The sequence below is a fragment of the Rousettus aegyptiacus genome, unplaced genomic scaffold (genome assembly GCF_014176215.1).
Source record: "Rousettus aegyptiacus isolate mRouAeg1 unplaced genomic scaffold, mRouAeg1.p scaffold_m13_p_14, whole genome shotgun sequence".
Classification (NCBI taxonomy): Eukaryota; Metazoa; Chordata; class Mammalia; order Chiroptera; family Pteropodidae; genus Rousettus; species Rousettus aegyptiacus.
The window spans coordinates 1,525,294-1,545,347 of NW_023416289.1; the positions used below are offsets into that span (position 1 = coordinate 1,525,294).

The 20,054-nt window shown below is 65.9% G+C and overlaps 2 protein-coding genes and 1 long non-coding RNA gene across 6 annotated transcripts; all 3 read right to left on the reverse strand.

The window, feature by feature from the left end:
• Positions 1–3,888: 3,888 nt before the first annotated feature.
• LOC107515874 (protein C19orf12) lies at positions 3,889–16,457 on the reverse strand. 3 transcript variants are annotated; one of them, XM_016155108.2, is made up of 3 exons: positions 16,433–16,457; positions 7,320–7,487; positions 3,889–5,034 (listed from the first exon to the last, which is right to left on the reverse strand). In XM_016155108.2, exons 2-3 carry the CDS (start codon positions 7,477–7,479, stop codon positions 4,775–4,777), a joined length of 420 nt encoding a protein of 139 aa, XP_016010594.2. In that variant the 5' UTR covers positions 7,480–7,487; positions 16,433–16,457; the 3' UTR covers positions 3,889–4,774. The 3 variants fall into 3 exon arrangements, with proteins under 3 accessions (XP_016010594.2, XP_016010593.2, XP_036087111.1); XM_016155107.2 differs by lacking the exon at positions 16,433–16,457 and adding an exon at positions 7,898–9,166; XM_036231218.1 differs by lacking the exons at positions 7,320–7,487; positions 16,433–16,457 and adding an exon at positions 5,950–7,247.
• PLEKHF1 (pleckstrin homology and FYVE domain containing 1) lies at positions 9,483–16,487 on the reverse strand. Of its 2 annotated transcripts, none has more exons than XM_016155105.2 (2): positions 16,433–16,487; positions 9,483–11,221 (listed from the first exon to the last, which is right to left on the reverse strand). In XM_016155105.2, the coding sequence occupies exon 2, from the start codon at positions 11,199–11,201 to the stop codon at positions 10,374–10,376; it is 828 nt and encodes a 275-aa protein (XP_016010591.2). In that variant the 5' UTR covers positions 11,202–11,221; positions 16,433–16,487; the 3' UTR covers positions 9,483–10,373. The 2 variants fall into 2 exon arrangements, with proteins under 2 accessions (XP_016010591.2, XP_016010592.2); XM_016155106.2 differs by lacking the exon at positions 16,433–16,487 and adding an exon at positions 11,832–14,595.
• A 1,519-nt stretch (positions 16,488–18,006) lies between these two features.
• On the reverse strand, positions 18,007–18,958 carry LOC118611321. Its single transcript, XR_004954176.1, has 2 exons — positions 18,722–18,958; positions 18,007–18,223 (listed from the first exon to the last, which is right to left on the reverse strand). It is a non-coding gene; the product is annotated as an uncharacterized LOC118611321 (long non-coding RNA).
• Positions 18,959–20,054: the final 1,096 nt, after the last annotated feature.

Sequence of the window (20,054 nt, forward strand, 5' to 3'; positions counted from 1 at the left end):
GGACTGAAATTTCCCCTTGTTTTTGCCCAGAAATGTCTGGCTGGGTCTGCCAAACCCCTGCCCCCCTCCCTGCCCGCCCTTCTGCTGTCAGCACTGGGACGTTCCAGGCAGAGCCGGCTCCTCGCCTGGTGCGGGGAGCCAGCGTGAGGCAGGACTCCCAGGGCACAGGACGGGGGCCTGGCCGCCTGCTCACCTGGCGCCCGCACGCCACCCTCCAGCGCCTGCGCTGGGGCCTGGGCTCGCAGCCCCGACGGCGACGGGGCAGGGGCTGCAGCCGATCGGGGAGCACAGAGGAGACAGCAAGCCAGGAAGGCTGCAGAGCGGAGGGGGCGGCTGCACCGGGTCCTGGGGGAGGGCCCGAGCTCACGGGCCGAGGATGAGCGGCAGGAACTGTCGGAGAGGAGCCCAGAGGAGCCCAGATCCAGATCCAGCCCTGTAGGGCGTAGGAAGGCTGACCCCCCCGCCTCCGCTCCCCTCTGGGCCTGGGCCTGGGCCCCAAGAAGCCTGCTCAGGGCCCAGGCAGAGCCAGCGTGCAGGGTGTGGCCCTCAGCTGGGAGCCAGGTGCAGAGAGGGGCAGGGACCCAGCCTGGCCACGGGGAAAGTCCCAGACCCGGAGGTGGCCTCTCCGCTGCTCATGGCCCCGGGAGGGTCACTTCCTGCGGACCGGGGCAGAGGCAGGCCAGCGGAAGGGGCCGCTTTGGTGGGCGAGCGTGGCCTGGGAACCCCAGGTCCCGGCTGAGAACAGGGTTAGCCGTGCTGTCGCCTGCTCCCTGCTCAGTGGCGGAGGCCAGGAGGGGCCTGGCTTCCCCTGCGGCCTCATTCTGACTGCGTCCGAGAGAACGGGCAGGGGCAGGGGCCGGGCCGGGCCGCGGGAGCCCACTGACACCAACCTGGATGGTGACCCAAGGGAGGCCTCGGGCCCTGCACACGGTCTGACAGCACCGCTCCACGCAGCTCTGCGTGTGCGGGCACTTCCTGCCCCTGACCGAGGGGGTGACAGTCGACGTCTGGAGGAGGTGGCATTTCCTGGTGCCGCGGAGAAGGGGCAGGACTTTATCAGAGGCGCCCGGCCCTGCAGGAACACGGCACCCCTCCCTGCCCAGGGAGCCTGCCTGTCAGAGTCCCCAGGGCTGTGACTTCATCTTCCACCTGGAGTGACTTCCATCTGGGTTGATTCCAGCAAGGGCGCTCCTGGCCCTGCCAGGTCGACGGGGCCCAGCGCCCCGTGGATGTGTGGGCTGGGTCCTCGGACCCTCCCCTTAGCCACCTGCACCGCCCTCTGCAGGGGCACGGAGCCTGCGTGCAGCTGGGAGACAGTGCTGGGCGGTGGCTGGGGCGCTTGGGGAGCAGGACAGGTGGTTCCCGTGTCCTTGCCAGGCCTGGCAGGTGGGAGTGTGAGGGCCTGGACTCCGGCCCGGGGCACCCGGCCCTGCTGCCACACCTCCAGCTTCCTCGTGGGGTGAGGGACATCACGAAGAGCAGAGGCTGAATGCATCCTGAGAACCCGACCTTCTCCTGGTGGTCTTAACACAGGGCACCTCCAGAGCCTTGGGGGACAGCACCTGCTGGGGAGGACCAGGAAAGCCAGCCCCTCTGATAGCAGCCTGGGGGCGGGGGGAGGCAGGACCTGGCCTGAACCTTGACCCGAGCTGAGCCAGGCGGAAGAGGTCCTGCAGGGGGACAACTTGCAAGGCCTGAGATGAGGCCTTCGGCTACTCCCTCCCATCCAGCCCCCACGCTCTGTCCAGGGAGGTCCTGATTCCTCCAGGACACACGACACCTGACATGGCCCAGGGCACCTGTGTGCTTCCGAGCGCACCCTCCGCTGTCACCCTGACATCTCACAGGACAGGGAGGCGTTGTCTCCCTTTAGGAGGAGTTGAGGACAGCCGGCTTGTGGGTGTCCATCACCCGGCACTGCAGGCCGACGGGTGGTAATGGAATCATGTCCCCTCTCGGAGGTCCCTGGGCGCTCTCCTGCACCGGGCCCCTGCACGCAGCCAGCTCCAAGCACCATCGGCAGACTTGCTGCCCTGCTGAAGGGCCCTGGACCAGACTCGCGTCCTCGGGGCCTTGGCCCTTGCTGTGCCCTCTGTCTGGAAGGCCACCTCCCCAGCTGGTGTCATCCTCACCATCCCGGGGGAGCTCCCCTCGGCGCAGGGCTGCACCTCGCCCCCGGCATGCCTCAGCCCGTGCACACACCGGCATCGACACCGCCTGCCCCTGCGCCCGCCTGACCCCGCCGGGCTGCATGCTCCTCGAGGGTGGGGACCTGTGCGGCTCACCAGTGTCCCCAGCACCCGGCATGGCATACGGCGAGGAGTTTGCTCCAACAAAGACTGTCCAAAGGTTGTTGGCCACGTGAGCTCTTGGGTCCTTGCTGGCCCTAACGCCTCGGGGCTTAGGGAAGCAGCAGCCCTGCCCCAGCCCCGGGGTGGGGTGGGGCAGGACAAGGGGACCAGGTCTAAGGGCCCCAGCTGAGGGCTGAGCCGGCACCTGCCCAGCCCTGGCAGGAGGGCATGGCCCTCAGCCAGCTGCCCCGCCCGCTGGGGCCCTGTGCTCAGGGCCCCCGACAGCCGCACGGGAGGCTGGGGTGCGGGGATCAGCCGCAGTCTTCTCTCTCATCCAATCAAATGCTGGCCTGGTTCTTTACTCCCCTGTGCCCAGCAAGGGGGGTGGTTCCAGGGGACCATGACCAGCTGGAGCCGGACACCCCTGCCCCAGCACCAGCCCTGGGGAGAAGGGACAGGACTGCCCGGCCTTCCGAAAGCAAACTGACCTGTCTTCAGGAAGTTACCGCTTCCCCATGGCCTTCTGGCCGAGCCCTCCGTGCAGGTAGAACCAGCCGGGACCAGTCTCTGTGGCTGTGAGGCCAAGAGCGTGTAAACCAGCTAGTCGCGCTCGAGGCACTGCTGCCCCTGCCACCCAGCCCATGCCCTTGGGAGCGGGGCCTCGGCCAGGCCCCAGGCGCCTCTTGCTTTACCCAACCAGGCTACCTGCTGATGGCGGGCGGGGTCGGCCCTGCCACCCCGGGAGCCAGGCCCGACCTGCTGAGTCAGAGTCAGACGCTGACGAGACGGCTGAGAACTGGCCAGAGACGATAGTGCTTCGCCCAGGGCCGGAGCCCTGATGGTGGGCTCACAGGTGCCCCTTCAGCTGGCAGTGACCCCCGCTCTGCACCGTGGGCTCTGGCCAAGGTCAGCCAGGCGATGGGCAGAGATGGCAGAGCAAAGGCAGGCGACCCGCTGTCTGAAGGACCCACTGCTCCGGGGCCTGGTGGGCCCAGCACCAGGAGGCCAGCATTCGGGCTCCAGCCCAACACGTACCGACTCTGAGCCAGGCTGGGCGCTGCCTTGGGGCCTCCCCACCCACCAGCACCAGCCCCAGGGCGGGCCGGGCAGGGGGCCAAGTGCACAGGAGGGCTCTATCTATCCACATAGGGCGGTGGCCCCCAACCTTTCTGGGTCCAGGGACCGAGGCTCCTAGCAGCATCTGATGGCTGATGACCTGAGGTGGAGCTGAGGCAGCGATGCCGGCGCTGGGGAGCGGCTGCAGACAGAGTTTGCTCGCCAGGTGCTCTCCTCCTGCTGTGCGGCCCGGTTCCTAACAGGCCAGGGACCAGCACTGGTCCATGGCCTGGGGGTTGGGGACCCCTGATGTAGAGAACTCCCAGCAGGTGAACAGGACAGCCGGCCATGGTCACGGCACTCACCCCGACTGGCTGTGTCCCTGGGAACCAGCCCGGATGTGGCGTGAATACCTGACCCCACTGTGCGGCCCACGTCCCCAGGAACGCCCGGCCTGGTGGGCAGCTGTTGACATCTCCCCAGCGCGGTGTTAGCCTCTGAGGGGGCAGTGCTGAAGATCGCCTGGACTTTTCAACCACGCTGTCGATAAACTTCCCTTTATTACGAAGTCAGTCTGGATAGGGTTTGTTAATGAGATTGAGTCCTAACAGAAAACACCGTTTTCCCACAGGGAGAGATGAGGACCAAGACAGGTATCAGACACCTGGAAACAGGTGAAATGGGCCACAGGCCTTGCAGGCCGCCCTGGGCCACAGGATGCTTAGACTGGAGGCCCCGGGCTGGGTGGGCACCCAGGGCATGGCAGGACCTTGCCCACTCTGGGTGAGCCCACATACCAGGCTGACAAGGCCCAGCTGACCAAGCAGGTGAGTGGCTTGCAGATGACCCGCGGACGCATGCGCGAAGGGCCGGTTAAGGTGGGTGGGGCTCTGGGGCAGGCCAGGTGCGGCTGTGAATGCAGGGGACACGGTCTCCCCGCAAGGCGAGGGCGGAAGCCGTCCTGAGAGGTGGTCTCTGACCTGACCAGTCCAGAAAGGTCGGTCCCTCTCACCGCAAGTAGTTCATTTAAAAAGCAAAACTCGTGGGGGGCCTGGACACACCGACCGGCCTGTACCTCCATCCCCCGGAGGACACGCGGGGGTGACTGGGCGGGAGGGGGCCTCTCGGGAGGCAAACATCGAACATGTCCCCGGGCCGGGGACAGCCGTCACCGTCCAGATGCGCAGGCGCCCGCGGCGACCTTCCGGCGGGCGCGGGCTCAGAACACCCGCCGCGGGGTCGGCGCGCGCGGGGCGCGTGGCCGCGCTGCGTGACGTCCGCGCCTGCGGCTTCCGGCACCGGCGTGACGCCGCCGCGCCGCAGAGGTCCGTCCCGCGGGGGGCGCGGCTCGGCTCCAGGAAACGGGCGACGACGCGCGGCCCCCCAACTCCCGGCCCCTGCGGGAGCCCCGCGCCTGGGGCCTAGTCCTAGTACCGCACCTTGGCCCGAAGCTCCTTGGTGACGTAGTTCACCAGCATGGCCAGCAGCTTCTCCTTCAGCGGCTCGCTGCCCATGACCAGCGCCGTCAGCTGCACGGCGTCCGTCCAATTTAGGTACCTGACGATGGCCATGACCTCGTGAAACAGCCTCTGCTGCTCGGCGGGCGGCAGCTCCATCAGGATCTGCGGGACGGGCTTAAACTGCCCAGTGGCCATCCAGGCCCCTAGCAGGCCCCCGAGGGCGCCCCCTGGAACGCAAGGGAGGCTGCCGTTAGTGGGGCCGGTGCAGAAGGGGCGGCCGCGGGTGCTCGCTGGGCGCGAGTCCCCGTCACGACGAGGGGGCACGATCACCAGCCGATCGCCAGGCAGGTAACCGGGAGGGGTGACAGGGGCTGAGTGGGCCTGGAGAGCGGGGACCCCAGCTAAAGGGGCCGTGGCTACCCAATGCCACGCAGAGCCCCAGATTTGTATGTCTCACAGGGCTCCTGACTTTCGAGTGTCGGTGGGGCTCAGTGCCCACTTCAGAGGCTCAGCGCCTAGAAAGGGGTGACGGGAACTTGACGGTGGCCAACACGGCCATGACCAGGTTATGACAGCGAACACCACCAGGGAGGTCTGTGGATGTCACCAGGCCCGGACAGGGCACCATGGCAAGGGCTCGTCACCCCCACGGTGACCTTCGCAAGGACCTGTACCCTGTCTCAGTGGGGAAAGGCCCAGACAAGCCCTCAAAACCATCACCCGGAAAAAGCAGTGGGGACCGAGACCAGGGGACTGAGGAGATGACGAAATGCCGTGTGGCAGCCTGAGCGGGAGTCGGCGGCGGAAAAAGGTCAGCAACGCCAAACCCGGCAAAACTTAAAGACAGCCCGGAGACGGGCGGGGAGGAGGCGTCGGCTGGCCTCTCGGTTTTCACAAACGCGCCTGGCGACACGAGGCAGGAACGTCAGGGGAACCAGCCCCGGGAGGGACACCTGGGACGTCGGGGCACTGTGCCGGACGCGGCCGACGGGCAGCGGCGCCCGCGGCCTGCCGGGAAGCTGCGAGTGGGGGCGCCCGGGGCCGCCGGCCAGCCTCGCGCGCCGGGGGCTCTCCGGCCCCTGGGGTGGCTTCCCTCCACCCCGAGAGACAGGAGCAGTCCGGGGCGGGAGCCGGCCACTCACGTGAAGGTCACCGCGTGACGCCGGGGCACGCTCGGGGCCGACAGCGGCTGCGGCCGTCCGCACTCAACCTTCGTGAGAACAAGACTTAGAGCCGCGCTCACTGCAAAGAGTCACCAGCAAAGTCCCAACTCTCTGGAGAAGAGAGAATTCCTCTGTCTTCTGGGTAAACGGTGCTTCCGCCCATGACCGGGGCGGCAGGTAGCCAGGGCCCGTCCCCCCGCAGACGTCCTGCCCCCGCCAGCGTTCACCCGGCCTGAGTGAAGCGTGCGGCACCCAGGCACGGCTACATGACGGGCGAAGCCAGCAAGCCCTCCCCTGGGCACACCGGAGGGCTGCGCGAAGACGGAGACCGTCTCTGGGGACGGGGGCACGGCCCTGGCTCCTCCCTCACGGGCCACTTCCTGGACGGCAAGAAGCTGACGTTGGGATGGATTCAGTTCAGAAAGGGAGGTGTGGGGCTGAAGGTCTGAGGCCACCCACGAGCCGATTGTTCTCCCCAGTGTGGCCTCAGCTTAATGAAAGGTCCTGGAATGTCACTGCTGCTGCCGAGGCCAGAACAGAGCGGGAAGCCTTGCCTGCGAGCTGGGGGACGAGGCCAGCCCCTGCAGGAAGCAGTCACCTGTCCAGCACGCAGGAAGGGCTCCCACCAGGCCGAGCACCCCAGGCCCCCGCAGTCTGCACGGGCTGCCCAGCACTTGTCGCCAAGCTGCCACGCCCAGCCGCTCCCTCGGCGGAGGCCCCAGGGTTCAGGGTCCGCCGCAGGCCCCCTAAGCAGGCCTGATGGCAGCTCTCTAACGCCCTCCGAGCCCATGTCCCTGCCTGGTGGGAATGCTCCCTGCTCCCAGTCCAAAGGAAGCAGCTTCCTCCGAGCCCCGAGGAGCCGTGGGGAAATCAGCCAGACTTCGTTCTGTGCCAGGAACTGGCCCCCTGAGGGGAGCAGGCGTGAAACAAGGGGCAGGTGACCATCTGCGGGGACAGCCTGTTGCTTTTCCTGCACTGGGCCATTTGCATCGGAAGACGGATGCACTTTCTGCAGGGGCCGATGGGAAATGGTGCCCGGAAAGTCCCAGCTCCCCCCTGGGGCCCTCAAGCAGTGACCTGCAATGACGGCAGAGCGCGAGGGGCCACCCAAGGGACCCCCTGAGATCACCAGACTCTAGTACACATCCCTGAGGCAAAGGTGTCCTCCAGGACTCTGTGGCACAGCGGCCATTTCCAGAGAGCCCTGCACGTCTGAGATGGTCACACGGAAGCCGGGGCCCCTCGCAGGACAAGATCGTCTCGCAGAAGCCGCCTCATCGCAATGGCCCCTCACGCGGACGGAGACTCCGACCAGGTCTCTGGGGACCCCGCCAGGCACTGGCACTTACCGACGGCTATTCCCAGCGGGCCACCGACCAAGCCGCCGACGAAGGCCATGGTCCCCGTGACCAGGGCGCCCCTCCTCGAGTGCTTGACGGCCGCCTTCATCTTCTTCTCCTCGGATATGGAGCAGAGCAGCTTCATGACGTCCTCCATCACGAGGGGCATCCTGGGGCCTCGGGACAAGCATTTCACAGGGAGAATCGTGAGTATGAGGCTGCGTCACCCAAAGGCCACGCGTCCTCGCTTTCGGAGAGCACTGCAGTGTGGCGTGCGTGTGACAGCACCCGGTCAGGGGACGAGGTCCTTGCCACCCAGAAAGCGGGCTGTTTAGCTACAAGCCCGGCGTCAGCAGAGTGTGTGAAAGGCGTCTGCCCCCCGAGCGAGCTCCGATCTGAGCCACCACGTGCGCCGTCTCCGGCGTCTGCCCCCGGCACCCGCGGCCGGCCCACTGGCTCAGGCCACCTTGGTGCGCAAAGCCTGGCAGACTCGTGTCCTCTTGTGTGACAGGCACCTGGGCTCGGGCCCAGCCAGGGGGAGGGAAGCACGGGACCCGGCCACCGCGCGGCCTCACGGCCACACTCACCTGCCATGTGACCCTGAGCTGTGCCAGGGTCTGCAGCGTGAGGCAGAGGTGAAGCACCCTCAGGCTGAGTTCTGGGGAGGGGTGAGCGGGGTGCAGCGCCTGGCGTGTCGGGGACCCTGCCGGTCGCAGACATGATGGCTCCAGCCGAACGCTCTGTTACTAACACCCCGGCTTCTAAGAGCCGCCACTCCCAGACTCAGCCACTTCTCCTGGGACGGGACGGGGCAGTGGGGTTATATGGCCAGGAAGACTGGACTTTGGAACAGTGATGGCAGCACAGTGCTCTAGGGTCAGGACACTGTTTGCCACTCTGGCTGGCGGAGAAATGGCAGGCGAGGGTCAGGGCGGGGCCAGGCTCCGCCCGGGGAGGGGGGGGTGCGGGGGGGGGGTGGTTGCCCCCACACCGCAGGGCTGGAAAGTAGAATCAAAGGGCCGGGAGCGGGGCTTCCTCCGGCTTTGGCTGGAGCCGCGGCTGGGGGGCCCTTCTGTCCCAGGGCTCCCCTTTTCAGTCGAGAGCGACAGTGGAAACAGTCGCTAAGGGAACTTGACTGAGGAGGTCTGGGCAGGCTCTGTTGCTCAATAGTGTTTGGTTATATAAGTTTGTTTCTTTTTAAATATATATAAGGTTTTTGCCCCAAGGATAATCCAGATAGGTCTCTAATGTACAGCTAGCCTCCTGGCCCTGGGGGAAGTGGTGACCCCAGGGCCACCCAATCTGTGGTCTACCACTCCCCACAGTCGGACTCCTCGGCAGTCCCGGGAGAACTAAGATGGACCCTGTGCTCCTGCCCGGTGACCTCCCTTCCCTCTGACGTTCTGGAGATCAGCGACGGCCCCCGGGGTCCGGGGTCACGGGAGCGCTTGCCCGTGCAGCCGGCATGGGTGGGGGGGCCGTGCTGACGAGAGGGCCCAGCTGGTCTGGGCTCACTTTGGACAGCGAGACGCAGGTCGTCTGACGTCTGTTACTTGGCCCTAGAGCTCAGAAACTGCCAGGCAGGGTGTGAGAAGCAGCCAGCGGGGCTGGCCCTGCAGGAGAACCCAGGTGTGCCGGCCCCTGCTCCGACTCCCAGGTGACCTGGACCTGACACGCCTCCTGGCTCCAGGCTCTGGAGGTGACCATGTGCAGACAGAGCACACGCCCCCTCCGCCTGCCCAGAAGAGAGCCCCTTCCCTTCTTCCAGGGGTCGAGACCCGTCCACACACGAATGTCACAAACGTAAAACACCACAACAGCAGAGAGACTGCCCAGGGGAGAAGCCACTCAGGACCGGGAGGGAGGAGGGCTCAGCCCGGTGTGCCCGGAGCCGCCGCCCTGTGAAGCTCAGCAGAGAAAAGGACCTGCAGCCGTGTTCCCCAAAGGGCTGTTTGCAGAGATGACCAGAAGGCTCTGACGGCCGCCGGGCTGATGACGAGCGGACTGAGAGTTCGAAGCACTGTTTAGAATTAACATCTGTTACGTCACCGGCGCCGGGGGAAATGCCGGCCTTCTCATCCATGCCCCGGCCTCTGTGCCCCGTTGGACACTGTCTGGGCTTCTGCCTGAGTCAGTGTTTCCCAAATAACTACTATTGATCCCAAAGTCGCATCGCACTTTGAAAGACCTTTTCTTTTTAGGTCAGTCGCTAGTATTTAAAAATCAGGAAATGTCACATAGACCTCAGATCACAACTCCTGAAACACCCGGAGAGCCAGGCACCGTGGGCCCGCCTTCCAGCAGCCGCCCTGGGGGGCGCCGAGCAGGTGCTGCTCCCTCCACGGGCTCCGCAGAGGGCTCCTTACCTGCTACCCACGTGGCAGGTCACTCTGCACCTCTCAAGGTACCCCGCCCCTTCTTTACAGACTAAAGGGGCTACCAGCCCCCACACACACTGAGCTCGGCTCCTAACTTGTTACCATCCCTTCCTGATCGTCTCTAAACCAGCGCCCTGAGCCTCTTCCCACAGGGCCAGGCCAGGTGTGCGGACTTGGGCAGGCATCCCGCTAGGACGCCACCTGGCTTACTTGACAGCGGCCTGGCACGTCACCGTGAAGGTCACACGCACCCCGGTTGCCAAGGCCCAGTTGACCAGGCAGGTGGCATCGGCTTGGTCGGTCAGCAGCTCTGCTCCCTGGAGGCCTCTGAGGACCCACAGCCGCCCCTGAGGGTGTGCCCGTGGTGCCTGGGGCTGCCCGGGAGCTACAGATCACAGCGCTGCTGAACGGCATTTGTTCCCAAGAGGCTTGAGTGTTTTTCGGTTTGCTAAACGGAAGGACAATGCCTGGAAGTGGAAACAGAGGACGCCAACATCCAGAGAGCAAGGGCCACCCCCGCTGCCCCCACTGCCCGCTGTGCAGGCGCATCCCTGGGCAGGGCCCCCGCTGGGCCGGGCCCTGGGGTGCTGTGCACTCCCGGGACTCGCTGTCTTAGGGGCCTAAGCGGCCGAGTCTGCTTGGATGCAGGTGCCCCAGGCGCCGGTCCCGCAGGCTGCGGCCTGGGTCAGCTGTGGAAGGATGACCAGGAGACGCCCGCAGCGTAGAACTTCACGCGGCTGGGCCAGTCGCTGTCCCCACTGCCCTCCTTGTCGTCCTCGGAGTCGTCCTCGTCCTCGCCGCTGGACGCCCCGCTGCCGGCCCCTGCGGGAGGCCCCTCGCCGGCATCGTCCTCGCCCGCGCCCGCGCGCTGCTGCGCCGCCAGCTCACGGTAGCACAGGCTGCAGACGCGCAGGGGCTTGGGCGACAGGCGCGGCAGCAGGAAGCGCGCGCGCGAGCACTCGGCGCAGACCACGAAGCCGCACTGGCGGCAGTGGTGGCGCCGCGTGAGCGCCGAGAAGCGCGTCTGCGTGCAGCGCATGCAGATGTCCGTGGCCTTGTCGGGGATCCAGGGCGCCGCGTGCTCCGTGCTGGGCGGCCGGCCCGTGGCCCGCAGCTGCCGCCGCACGCACTCCTCGATGTGGCTGACCCACTCCTGGCGCTCCGTGGCTGACGCGGCCGACACGGCGAACGACTTCTTGGCCGTGCGGATCATCCAGCGGTTCTTGGCCTGCAGCGTCTCGGGCAGCGGCTCCAGCGTCACCTCCTCCAGCGGGATGATGCGCTGGCTGCGGTACCTGCGCCTGCTGAGCACGATGCTGCCGTACACCAGGATGTCGTTGAAGAGGAAGAAGACGCGCGGCTTGGCCTTCTTGCGGCACTCCTTGGTCAGCACGCCCTCGCCCAGCAGCACGCGGCCCGGCAGCGCCAGCGGCTGCCCCGACGCCCCGAAGCAGCTCTCCACGGCGGCGATGCGCTGGCTGTTGACCTCCGTGTTGGCCAGGTGCTCCACCATCTTCCCGGCTGCGTGGTGCGCTGCGGGGGAGGAGGGGCGCAGATGGCGTCAGCGGGCCGGGCATGGCCGTGGGCGGGGCCACACCGCCCCCCGCCCCCCATACCAAGCCAGTGAGCCTTAGACAAGGAGTTACTGTGAGGGGCGGGGGCTACCCCAGAGAGGGGCGAGTGTGTGCCGGCCAGGGATGCGCACGCAGAGGTAAAGGTGTACAACAGGGCAGGCTGCCATTGTGGGTGGCGGGGCCGAACTCCCTGGGGAGCCTTGGAAGACAGGCCAAAACACATCTCAATGCTGTCTACCCAAGGGGCCAGGAAACAGAGTCCCAATGGCCATGGCCAGCATGCTGGGCTTGCCCCAGGGGCAGGCACTAGGGTGTCTGCAACCCCAACCCCCCGCTGAGACCCCCATCCACCAGGCCAAAGCATCACGGACCTTGTGACCCGCTCGCCCAGCCCGCGAGCCCCGTGCTCACCCCGCTGCACTGCTGGTGGCCCGGGTGCTTCCGTCCTGCGGGGCACGCCTGCCTCGTGCCAACCCCCGTGGGGGAAGCCCCAGACAGGAGGGGAACCCAAGCCCTGCTAGCAAGCAGGAGCCCCGAGCGTGCACTCCACAGACGATGCTGCTACCCACCTCCCACACGGCGCACCCCTGGCCGAGCTGGTCACATGCTCGCTGCTTCCGGGTCACACTGCAGCTCCACGGGCCAGGCGCCTGTGGGGAGGTGGCGGGGCCCAGTGTGGGGGCCGGAGGGGAGCTCAGCCCGAGGCACGTACCGCCTCCCTCCCTTGACCACGAGCCTCCGGGGCAGCGCTGCCCACAGCGCCTTAGGCGAGAACCGCTGCTGATCTTGGCTGCGTGTGGCGACCTAGCTGACGATCGATCAGCGACAGCCCTGGGCCGGCTGCTGGGGCGGATCTGGGTCCCTGCTGGGGAGCATCTGGCAGCAATCCAGAGGCCACTCCGGGGCCCTTGGCCTCAGAGTGAAGCAAGGAGGAGACATGCCAAGGGCGGCGACCCCGACCCGCAGTGGGGACCACGGAGACTGGCAGCAGGGGAGACGGGGGGACAGCTGTGCTCCACTCACACAGTGGGACAGCGTCTGCTGCGGCATCTGCACCCAGCCCGCGTGGGTCAACATGGACTGACAGGCACCCAGCGCAGGACGGTGCGCGCGCCACGTGCCTCCGAGTGGCACGGCGTTTAAAAGGGGCTTGGGAGCTCTGCCCGTGAGCAAAAGCAGGCAGCACGGAACCTCACGCCCGCCAGGACGGCCGCCGTCACACGCAGGAAGCCGGGAGCGCTGGCAGGGACGGGGGAGGTGGGCGCCCCGCACACTGCTGGCGGGAACGCGACTTGGTGCAGCCGCTACGGAAAACGGTGCGGAGATGCCTCAAAAGATGAAAACTAGAACTACCTCCGGACCCGGCAATCCCACCGGTGGCCAAAAACTAAAAGCAAAGAGGTATCTGCACACCCCCCACCACAGCGGCCTCATCCTCAACGGCCAAGGCACGGAAGCGACCGTGTGTCCACCAGCACGTCCGCAGATAAACAGACACGGGAAACACACCATGGAATAGCTCCTTCTAGAAAAGGAGGGGAATCACTGTGCTGGGTGAAATCAGCCAGACACAGGAAGACAGGCCCCTGTGGATCCGCTCACGGGAGCTATCTGACACAGCCGGAGTTGCAGAAGTGGAGTGGAATGGGGGTCACCAGGGCCACCAGGGAGGGGAGGAAGGTGCCCCGTTATTTAATGGATATGAAGTTTGTTTTGCAAGAAAAAAAAAGAATTTTGAAGACGTTTCACAGGAATGAGAATACACTCAGTGCTACTGAACTGTACACTTAAAAATGGCTAAGATGGTTAGAATAAAAGGATACAAATCAAAGTGAGGAGAAAGTGGCCCGGGGCAGGGGACCTGCGTGCAACCAGGACAGGGGCGCCAGGTGACCCTGGGAAGTGGGACACAGCTTCCTGTTCTTGCTCTTTGTAAACGTAAGGGCTAACGGGGTAAGCCCTAGCAGCAGGGGCGCACCTCACAGCCTCGGCGGTCACCTGGTGGACCCCCATCCCCCCACCCCACCCCCCGCTGCCAGCACAGCCTCAAGACCTGAGGCGGGCCGCTGCGTCCTCCGGTACACCTGTGTGTCAGGCGCCTGGCAGGACTGGACGGAATGCCACGGTGCAGCCACCGATGGAGGCTCGGTCCCCTCTGCAGCCGGGGAGGGCGGGCTCCGTGCCAGGGAGGTGAGAGCCGGGGCCGCACTGGCCCCACGGGATCAGTGGGCTCCAGAAGCCCGCCTGCCAGGCCCCCTCTGACTCAGTGACCCAGGTGGGTGTAGTGTGGAGGGAGTGAGGACAGAGCACAGGCAGTGGGGGACCTCCAACACTCTCCCCGCCCCTCGTAGGAGGCACTGGACATCCCGCCCGAGGCCCCCATGCTGCTGTGCTCAGTCGGAGCCTCACAGACCCCTCCAGGCCTTGGTGGCCCCTGTCCAGCTGCGGGCGGCGAAACGTGGCCCAGAAAGTGTGGGGGGTGCCCGGCCTCCGAGCTGACCCCACACACTGATTGGGGTACCCAGAGGCTCTATGCCCCCTCCTCTGTGAGTGGGGGGGTTCCCCGACATCCACCCACCCTCCCCGCAACCATAACTTCACACCTGGTCTGACATGGCCTGGAGGCTTTTCTTGGTGAATAGGGCAGAAGGCAACGCCCCATCCCCACCCCCACTCAGCAGACGGGGAGCCTCTCTTTCACTGTTCTCAACAGAGAAGTGACCCCCCCTCCCCTAGCACAAGCCATCCCCACTCCTCCTGGGGCCGGCCTCGGACCCTGGTGCGGTCCCCGGTGTGACAGCGACTGGACACTCCGGGGGTCGGCGTCTGGGAGTGAGGAGATGAACAGACCTGCTCTTCCTCGGAATGGTTCAGAGGGTGGCTGGGCCCCCTGAACGCACGCGACGCCACCACCCAGCTGCGCTGAAGGTGCTCTGGGTGAGCGCTGGGGCCTGGGACTGTCACTGGGTGGCCAGGGTTCTATGCAGGACAGCCGAGGTGTCACACGTGGTCTAGCCACCTCTGACCCGCTGCTGGGACACAGCTGCATGTGGCGGAGGCCGGCTTGCAAAGCCTCACACGTTGACGACTCGGCCCTCTACAGGAAGTCTGGCGAGCCCTCGTCTACACCCGCACGCGATGCCCGTGCATGATGCGCCTCCTCCCAAGACACCAGCTGTGCACTCAGGGAAGTGTCCCCTCCCCTCCTCCACACACACAGCCTTTGAGGTTCCAGGGAGGCGTCTGGGGCTGCGACCTGGGAACCCGGAAAGCAGGGGCCGGCAGAGGCCCTGGGGGCCATCCTGTCCATCAGAGTGACAGTCGGGGATGCTGCTCATCTGCTCATCGGAGTGTGTTCAGGGGTCCCAGCCACTCTCTGAACCCTACCTGGCCAAGGTCACCGAGGCAGGAGTCAGGGCTATCCCTTCTTGGGTGAGGGCTGATTTACCACCTGCCTGTCCGTCTCTCTGGCCCCAGCCAGGCCCACCCACCTCCACGCCTGCTGATTTCACCTTCCAAATATCTCCTGGCATCCCATCATGCACCAGGCACAGCCCCACTGAGCTAGGCACCAGGTGACAGTGAGTGATAGACTTCCCGGTGGGAGGGGTTTACCAGAAAGGAAACCAACAAGGTAATTCCTGGCCCCAAGTGCTGAAATCCATGAAGAAAGAGGCTAAAGTGGGGGGTCAGCGAGACCTGGTGAGAAAGTGACCCGGCGCCAGCCCAAACGCGGTGAAGGAGCCGGCCACGCGAAGGCCGAAGGCCGGGAACGGCTCAGGGACACCCGAGGAGGCCACAGAGGAGGGGGGTGAGAAGTCGGGTCACCGGGGCGGGCCTGGGCCCGTGTGGCAGGCCCACAGCCAAGGTGAGGCTTGGCGTTTTCTCCAAGTGTGCCAAGGGGTGCCACAGTCCAGTGTCGGCCTTGCCAGCCCTGAGCTTCCTGGAAGGCACACCCCCACCCCCACCCCCACCCCCAAGCGAGCAGTCACAAGGAAAACAAACCAGAGGCTCCGCTGAGAGCTTGTGCTGAGAGCTTGTCGCTGGCCAGGCACATTCACTCCCTTGCTTAATCCCCACAAAAGCCCCCGCTGGGGAAGGTACCGCCTGGCCACCGGCCACGGTTACTGCCCACGGCCCAGCCCAGTGACCAGGAAGTCCCGCTTTAAAACCTCCACGAGCTGCCCTGGACCACAGGCAGAAACGCTCCAGTCCAGAGTGCAGGGCCCCTCCCCAGAGAGCGGATCCCACCCAGCCCAGGTCATGGGGCCCCTTGGGGTGGCCTGGGCGAGTCTCTTAGCTCAGCTGGGCTGCCCAGCCAGCCGCCTTCCTGCCCTGGGACGGGCTGGGTTGCCCGGCTTCCATGTCTCAACAGCCCTGGGGACTGAGTGTGCAGGGACACGGGCCGAAGTCAGAGTCATCTCTTGGCCAGCACTCGCCCCAGTTAACCTTATGTGCCCAGGACACCCCAACACCAAGTGGGGATTATGTGCCAAGAACCACGCTGGCACCGTTCAGATTCCAAATGTGGACTTCTCCTGGGCTGTGGGGGTCAGGTGTCAGAAGTGTCAATGACTGGGGCCCTCCCTTTCGCCCCCGGCAAAGGGGATGCCACCTCTCCGTGCACAGCCCTTCCGGCCACTCCAGGGAGCCGCGCGGGAAGGAACCTCCGACTGGGCCCAGCCCCGCCTCCTTCCGACAACTCCCAGCACAAGTCGCAGACTCAACCGCCTCCAGGCTTCCAAAGCGAGGCCAGCGAGTACCAAGCGCTGCCACCCTCCCGCTCCTCCCCGCCCCGTCTGGCAGCTGTCCGTGCCCACTCCTCCAGACCCCAGGGACTGGGACCAAGGAGTGAGGCTCTCGATGGCGGCGTGAGGTCGGGATTCTGCAAACCTCCCCCGGACCACCGGCGCGCTGAGACCCCTGCAGCGCACGGGCGCGCCCCGACCCTCCTTCGCGCGCACGTCGCGCCCCCGTGCCCGTTCGGCCCGGCTGTCCCCGGAGCCCCTGCAGCCCCCGCCCCGCCAGCCAGCAGGAGCGCCCTTCTCCGCGCCTGGCTCGCGTCTAGAGTGCGGGCCGCCCCGGCTGCGCGCCCCCCACCCACCGCTCCAAGCCCGGCGGCCACCACGACGGGGCGCTCCGCGCGCCCCAGCCCGGCGGGGCCCCTCACCTCCTGGGCCGGGGCCCCGCGTCCGCCGGCCGCCCGTCCGCTCGCCCGCACTGCGCGCCGCTGCCCGCTGGCCAGAGCGGCGGAGCGCGCACCGCCCACGCCGCGTTCCGACTCTCGCCGGACACGCCCCTCGCGGCGGCTCCGCCAATCGCGGCCCCGGCACGCGGGCGGGACAGGGCGGGGCCTGGGCGCCCCCCACGGGGCGCGAGTCCCGGGACCTGTGCGCGGGCGGAGCGGCCGCAGCTGGGGCGGAGCGGCCGGAGCTGGGGCGGGTGGGCCGGGCCCGGCTCCCCAGCTCGAGCCCCCGCTTTCCGCCCGCCGCGCTCCGCACACGGCTGCTCTCGTCTGGTCCGGCTGGAGCGGCGCCCCCGAACCTCGGCCGGGCGGCGGGGGCTGCGGGCAGGGGCAGGGGCAGGGGCAGGGGCCGGGCTAGGGGGGCGGGGAGGGGGGGGTGCCACCGCCCCTGGCGGGCCTGCCTGCTGCCAGCTGCCGTGGTCATCCCCCCTCAGCAACCGAGAGGCCGAGATCATTGGAGTATTAAAAGTCCGCAGCATTTTATCCATTTTATATTTTAAACTTTTTTTTATAGTGGAAACTTGCAAACACAAGGAGAGAGACCAGTTTAATGGACTCCATGTACCCACCACCCAGCTCCCACTAGACCTGCGGGTTAAGCGCCCTCACACCCACGCTCCCGCGCCTTCTGTGACATGAATGAGGCTCCGACGGTCACCGCTACCCCGCTCTGGCCTGCCCCCAACACTGGCTTCTTCCTGTTCCTCAGACCACGAGGTTGTTTCCGCCTCCGTGAATTTCCCACGCTGCCTTTTTGGCGTTCAGGTCTCAGCGCGGACTGTCACCTCAGAGGCTTCCTGACCACCCATCCCCCTCCCCCCACAACTCGGTTTTGTGTAAATCTCCCCCAACCGGAAGTCATCGGATTAGTCACTTGTTTATATATTCAGGGCTTGTTTCCCCACCTGGCCCTGCACCCCATGGGGCTAGACTGATTCATCTTGTTTTTGCCTTGTCTCCAGGGCTGAGAACCCAGTCTCCACTTTGTAAATGCCTGTCGCCCAGGTGCACCTTGTCTTGCCAATAGGGCAGACCCTGGGACTTTGCAGAGCCTGCTGGGCCGACAGCCAGGCCAGGGACTGCAGCAGGAAGGGCAGCTGGTGGGCCCCAGGCCTCAGGGCAGACCCCCTCGCTCTGGCCTGGAGGGCTGGTGCGAGACGGCTTGAGCCTGGTGGTGGTGCCCGGCCTCCTGCATGGCGGGCAGAGGCTGCGAGGTGGCGCCCAGTGTGGGGACGTGCCTCTCGCAACTGCCGTGGAAGGAGGCCGGGACGTGGGCAGGGAAGGGCAGGGCTGCCAGGGGAGAGAGACAAGGGAAAAGCCAAAGAAAGAGGAGGGGTCGAGGTGACAGGCAAGTGGCAGGGCCACCAGCTGTGGTCTTGGAGCGCCCACGTGCCCACCACTGACAGCAGCCCAGCTCCGCCCCCTTCACCGCTCTTACCCTCGTCAGCCAGGATGGACAGACAGACAGTGTTTACCGAACGGCCAACAGAAGCCCCAGCCTCATGAAAGTAAGCCTTTATTAATGTGTCATATTGAGAGATTTCACATGAAAATCAGGGTATTTGGCTTCTTTTAGATGAGACGATTTGAAAATGCGGGCCCCCGTCTCCACGCGGAGCTGTCTCTCTGAGGTGGGGCACGCATCCTCCCATTCACCGCAGTCACCACAGCCGCCCGTGTCCCCGTCGCGAGCTCCAGCACCTACGTACCTGGTACCTGCCGTGGAAGAAGCACGTGCATTTGTGAGTGACGGCAGCACAGCCAGGCCTTGGCACTGTATGGAGGCGGAGGCGAGGCCCCGCGGGCCCGGAGGCTGAGCCGCCACCAGGGCAGTCCCGTGGGACAGGGAGACCCTGGGAAGTGCATCCCGAGTCCACACTGCTTGTTGCCTGGAGTGGGGGTGGGGCGGAGGGGACACGGAGCTGAGCCTCTAGACCCGTTCCAGGGCTGCCTCAGTGCCAGGCCCCCCGCCTCCAGTGAGGGGGCCGTGGGAAGGGAGCTGGAAAGCCCTGCAGAGGGGGGCTGTCCGGCTCTCGGCAGCACCTCCTCCCACCCCCAACCGCCCCCCCCCGTCCCCCCCCCACACACACACGCGCGGCCTCTGACGCCGTCTGGCCCAGAGCAGACCCTGGGAGAGAGGTCTTTTCCAGATTCTGGAAAGCTGGAGGGGGGACGCAGACCTGTTGGTCCTGGAGTCAGGAGACTCCGACTCACCTTTTCCCACGGCTGGTCTGGGGCCCACTTGGGCCTCAGTCTCCTCCTCTGTCCTTCCCCTCAGCTCTGACATTGGGGGGGGGCGGGGCGGGGAGAGCTTTGGGAACCCCCCTGGAGGCAGCACAGGCTCTGACCCTCCCACCGTCCACCCTGTCCCCACAGGGACCCACCATGGATGGAGAGGACGTGGGCGGAGGGCCGTGACCCTCGAAGTAAGAGGAAAAACTCGTGACTCAGGGGAAGGCAGGAGCTGAGTCAGCCCAGCCACAGGCTGTGGAAAAAATGAGGTCTCCCTGAGGACTCTGCTGCTCCTTGGGCAAGGAGCCCTTGGCGAGGGGCGGCCGGGTTCCAGACGGTGGGAGTCGGGGCTCCACGCAGCGCCATGGTCGGGGTTTTCGAGGCAGGGGCTCCGGGCAGCCCACTCTGGAAAACGCCTGTTTTTACTGGATCGTTTATGAGGTTCTGCCCCAGAGCCCAGCACTGCGTAGTATTAGCTCACCCTTCTCCAGGCTGATGCCGCAGCGCTTGGGGGTGAGTCTCAAGGCCAAATGCTTCAGCGAGAGCGAGAAAACCACGGGGCAAAACGCCGACCACTGGTGATGCCGGCCAGGCCTGGGGTCTAGGAGGACTTTTTCCGTAAAGGGCCGAACGGGAAGTCCTTCGGGCTTGGCCAGCCGGGCTCTCCGAGGCGCCCACCCAGCCGCCGGCCTGCAGGGCACGCGCAGCCCGGACCGAGAGCGCACACGAGGGCAGACGGCGCGTGGGGACAGCGCGGTCTGGATGTCGCGGCATTTCTGTGGGCTACGAAGCGGTGTTCTTTCAGGTTTTCCCCACTACTTCTTGGCTTGCGGGTCTCACAGAGACAGGCCAGGGTCTGCCAGCCTCGACTTCCCTTCTTGCCACGTTTCTGTCACTTTGAGAATATTCAAAACCGACAATTTTGGGGGACCAAGTCAGGAGCAAGTCGGGAAAACAAAAAAAGAGGAAAAAACAAAAAAAGGAAACAGAGGCCATTCTGCCGATAACGGGCAGGTCTTGACCTTGACCCCAGATGGGTTCGCTCCCGTGGTTCTCCGAGCCTCCCTGTGGGGAATGTCCTCGGGACACTGAGTCTCACAGCCACGGAGGCGGGACGAGCGGCCAAGATTCCTGTTCCCACGGTGACAAGGACGGCTTAGAGGACGAACCCCGAGGTGTTTGGAAACTGCAGTTTCACAGAAAACCGCGCAGACGTTTGGGCTTGGGAGGGCCGCGGCGTGGGGCTGGACCTGGGACCGGTGACACCGCACTGTCCCCCGGAGCCGCAGGGACCCCCTGCCCGTGTCCTGCCGCC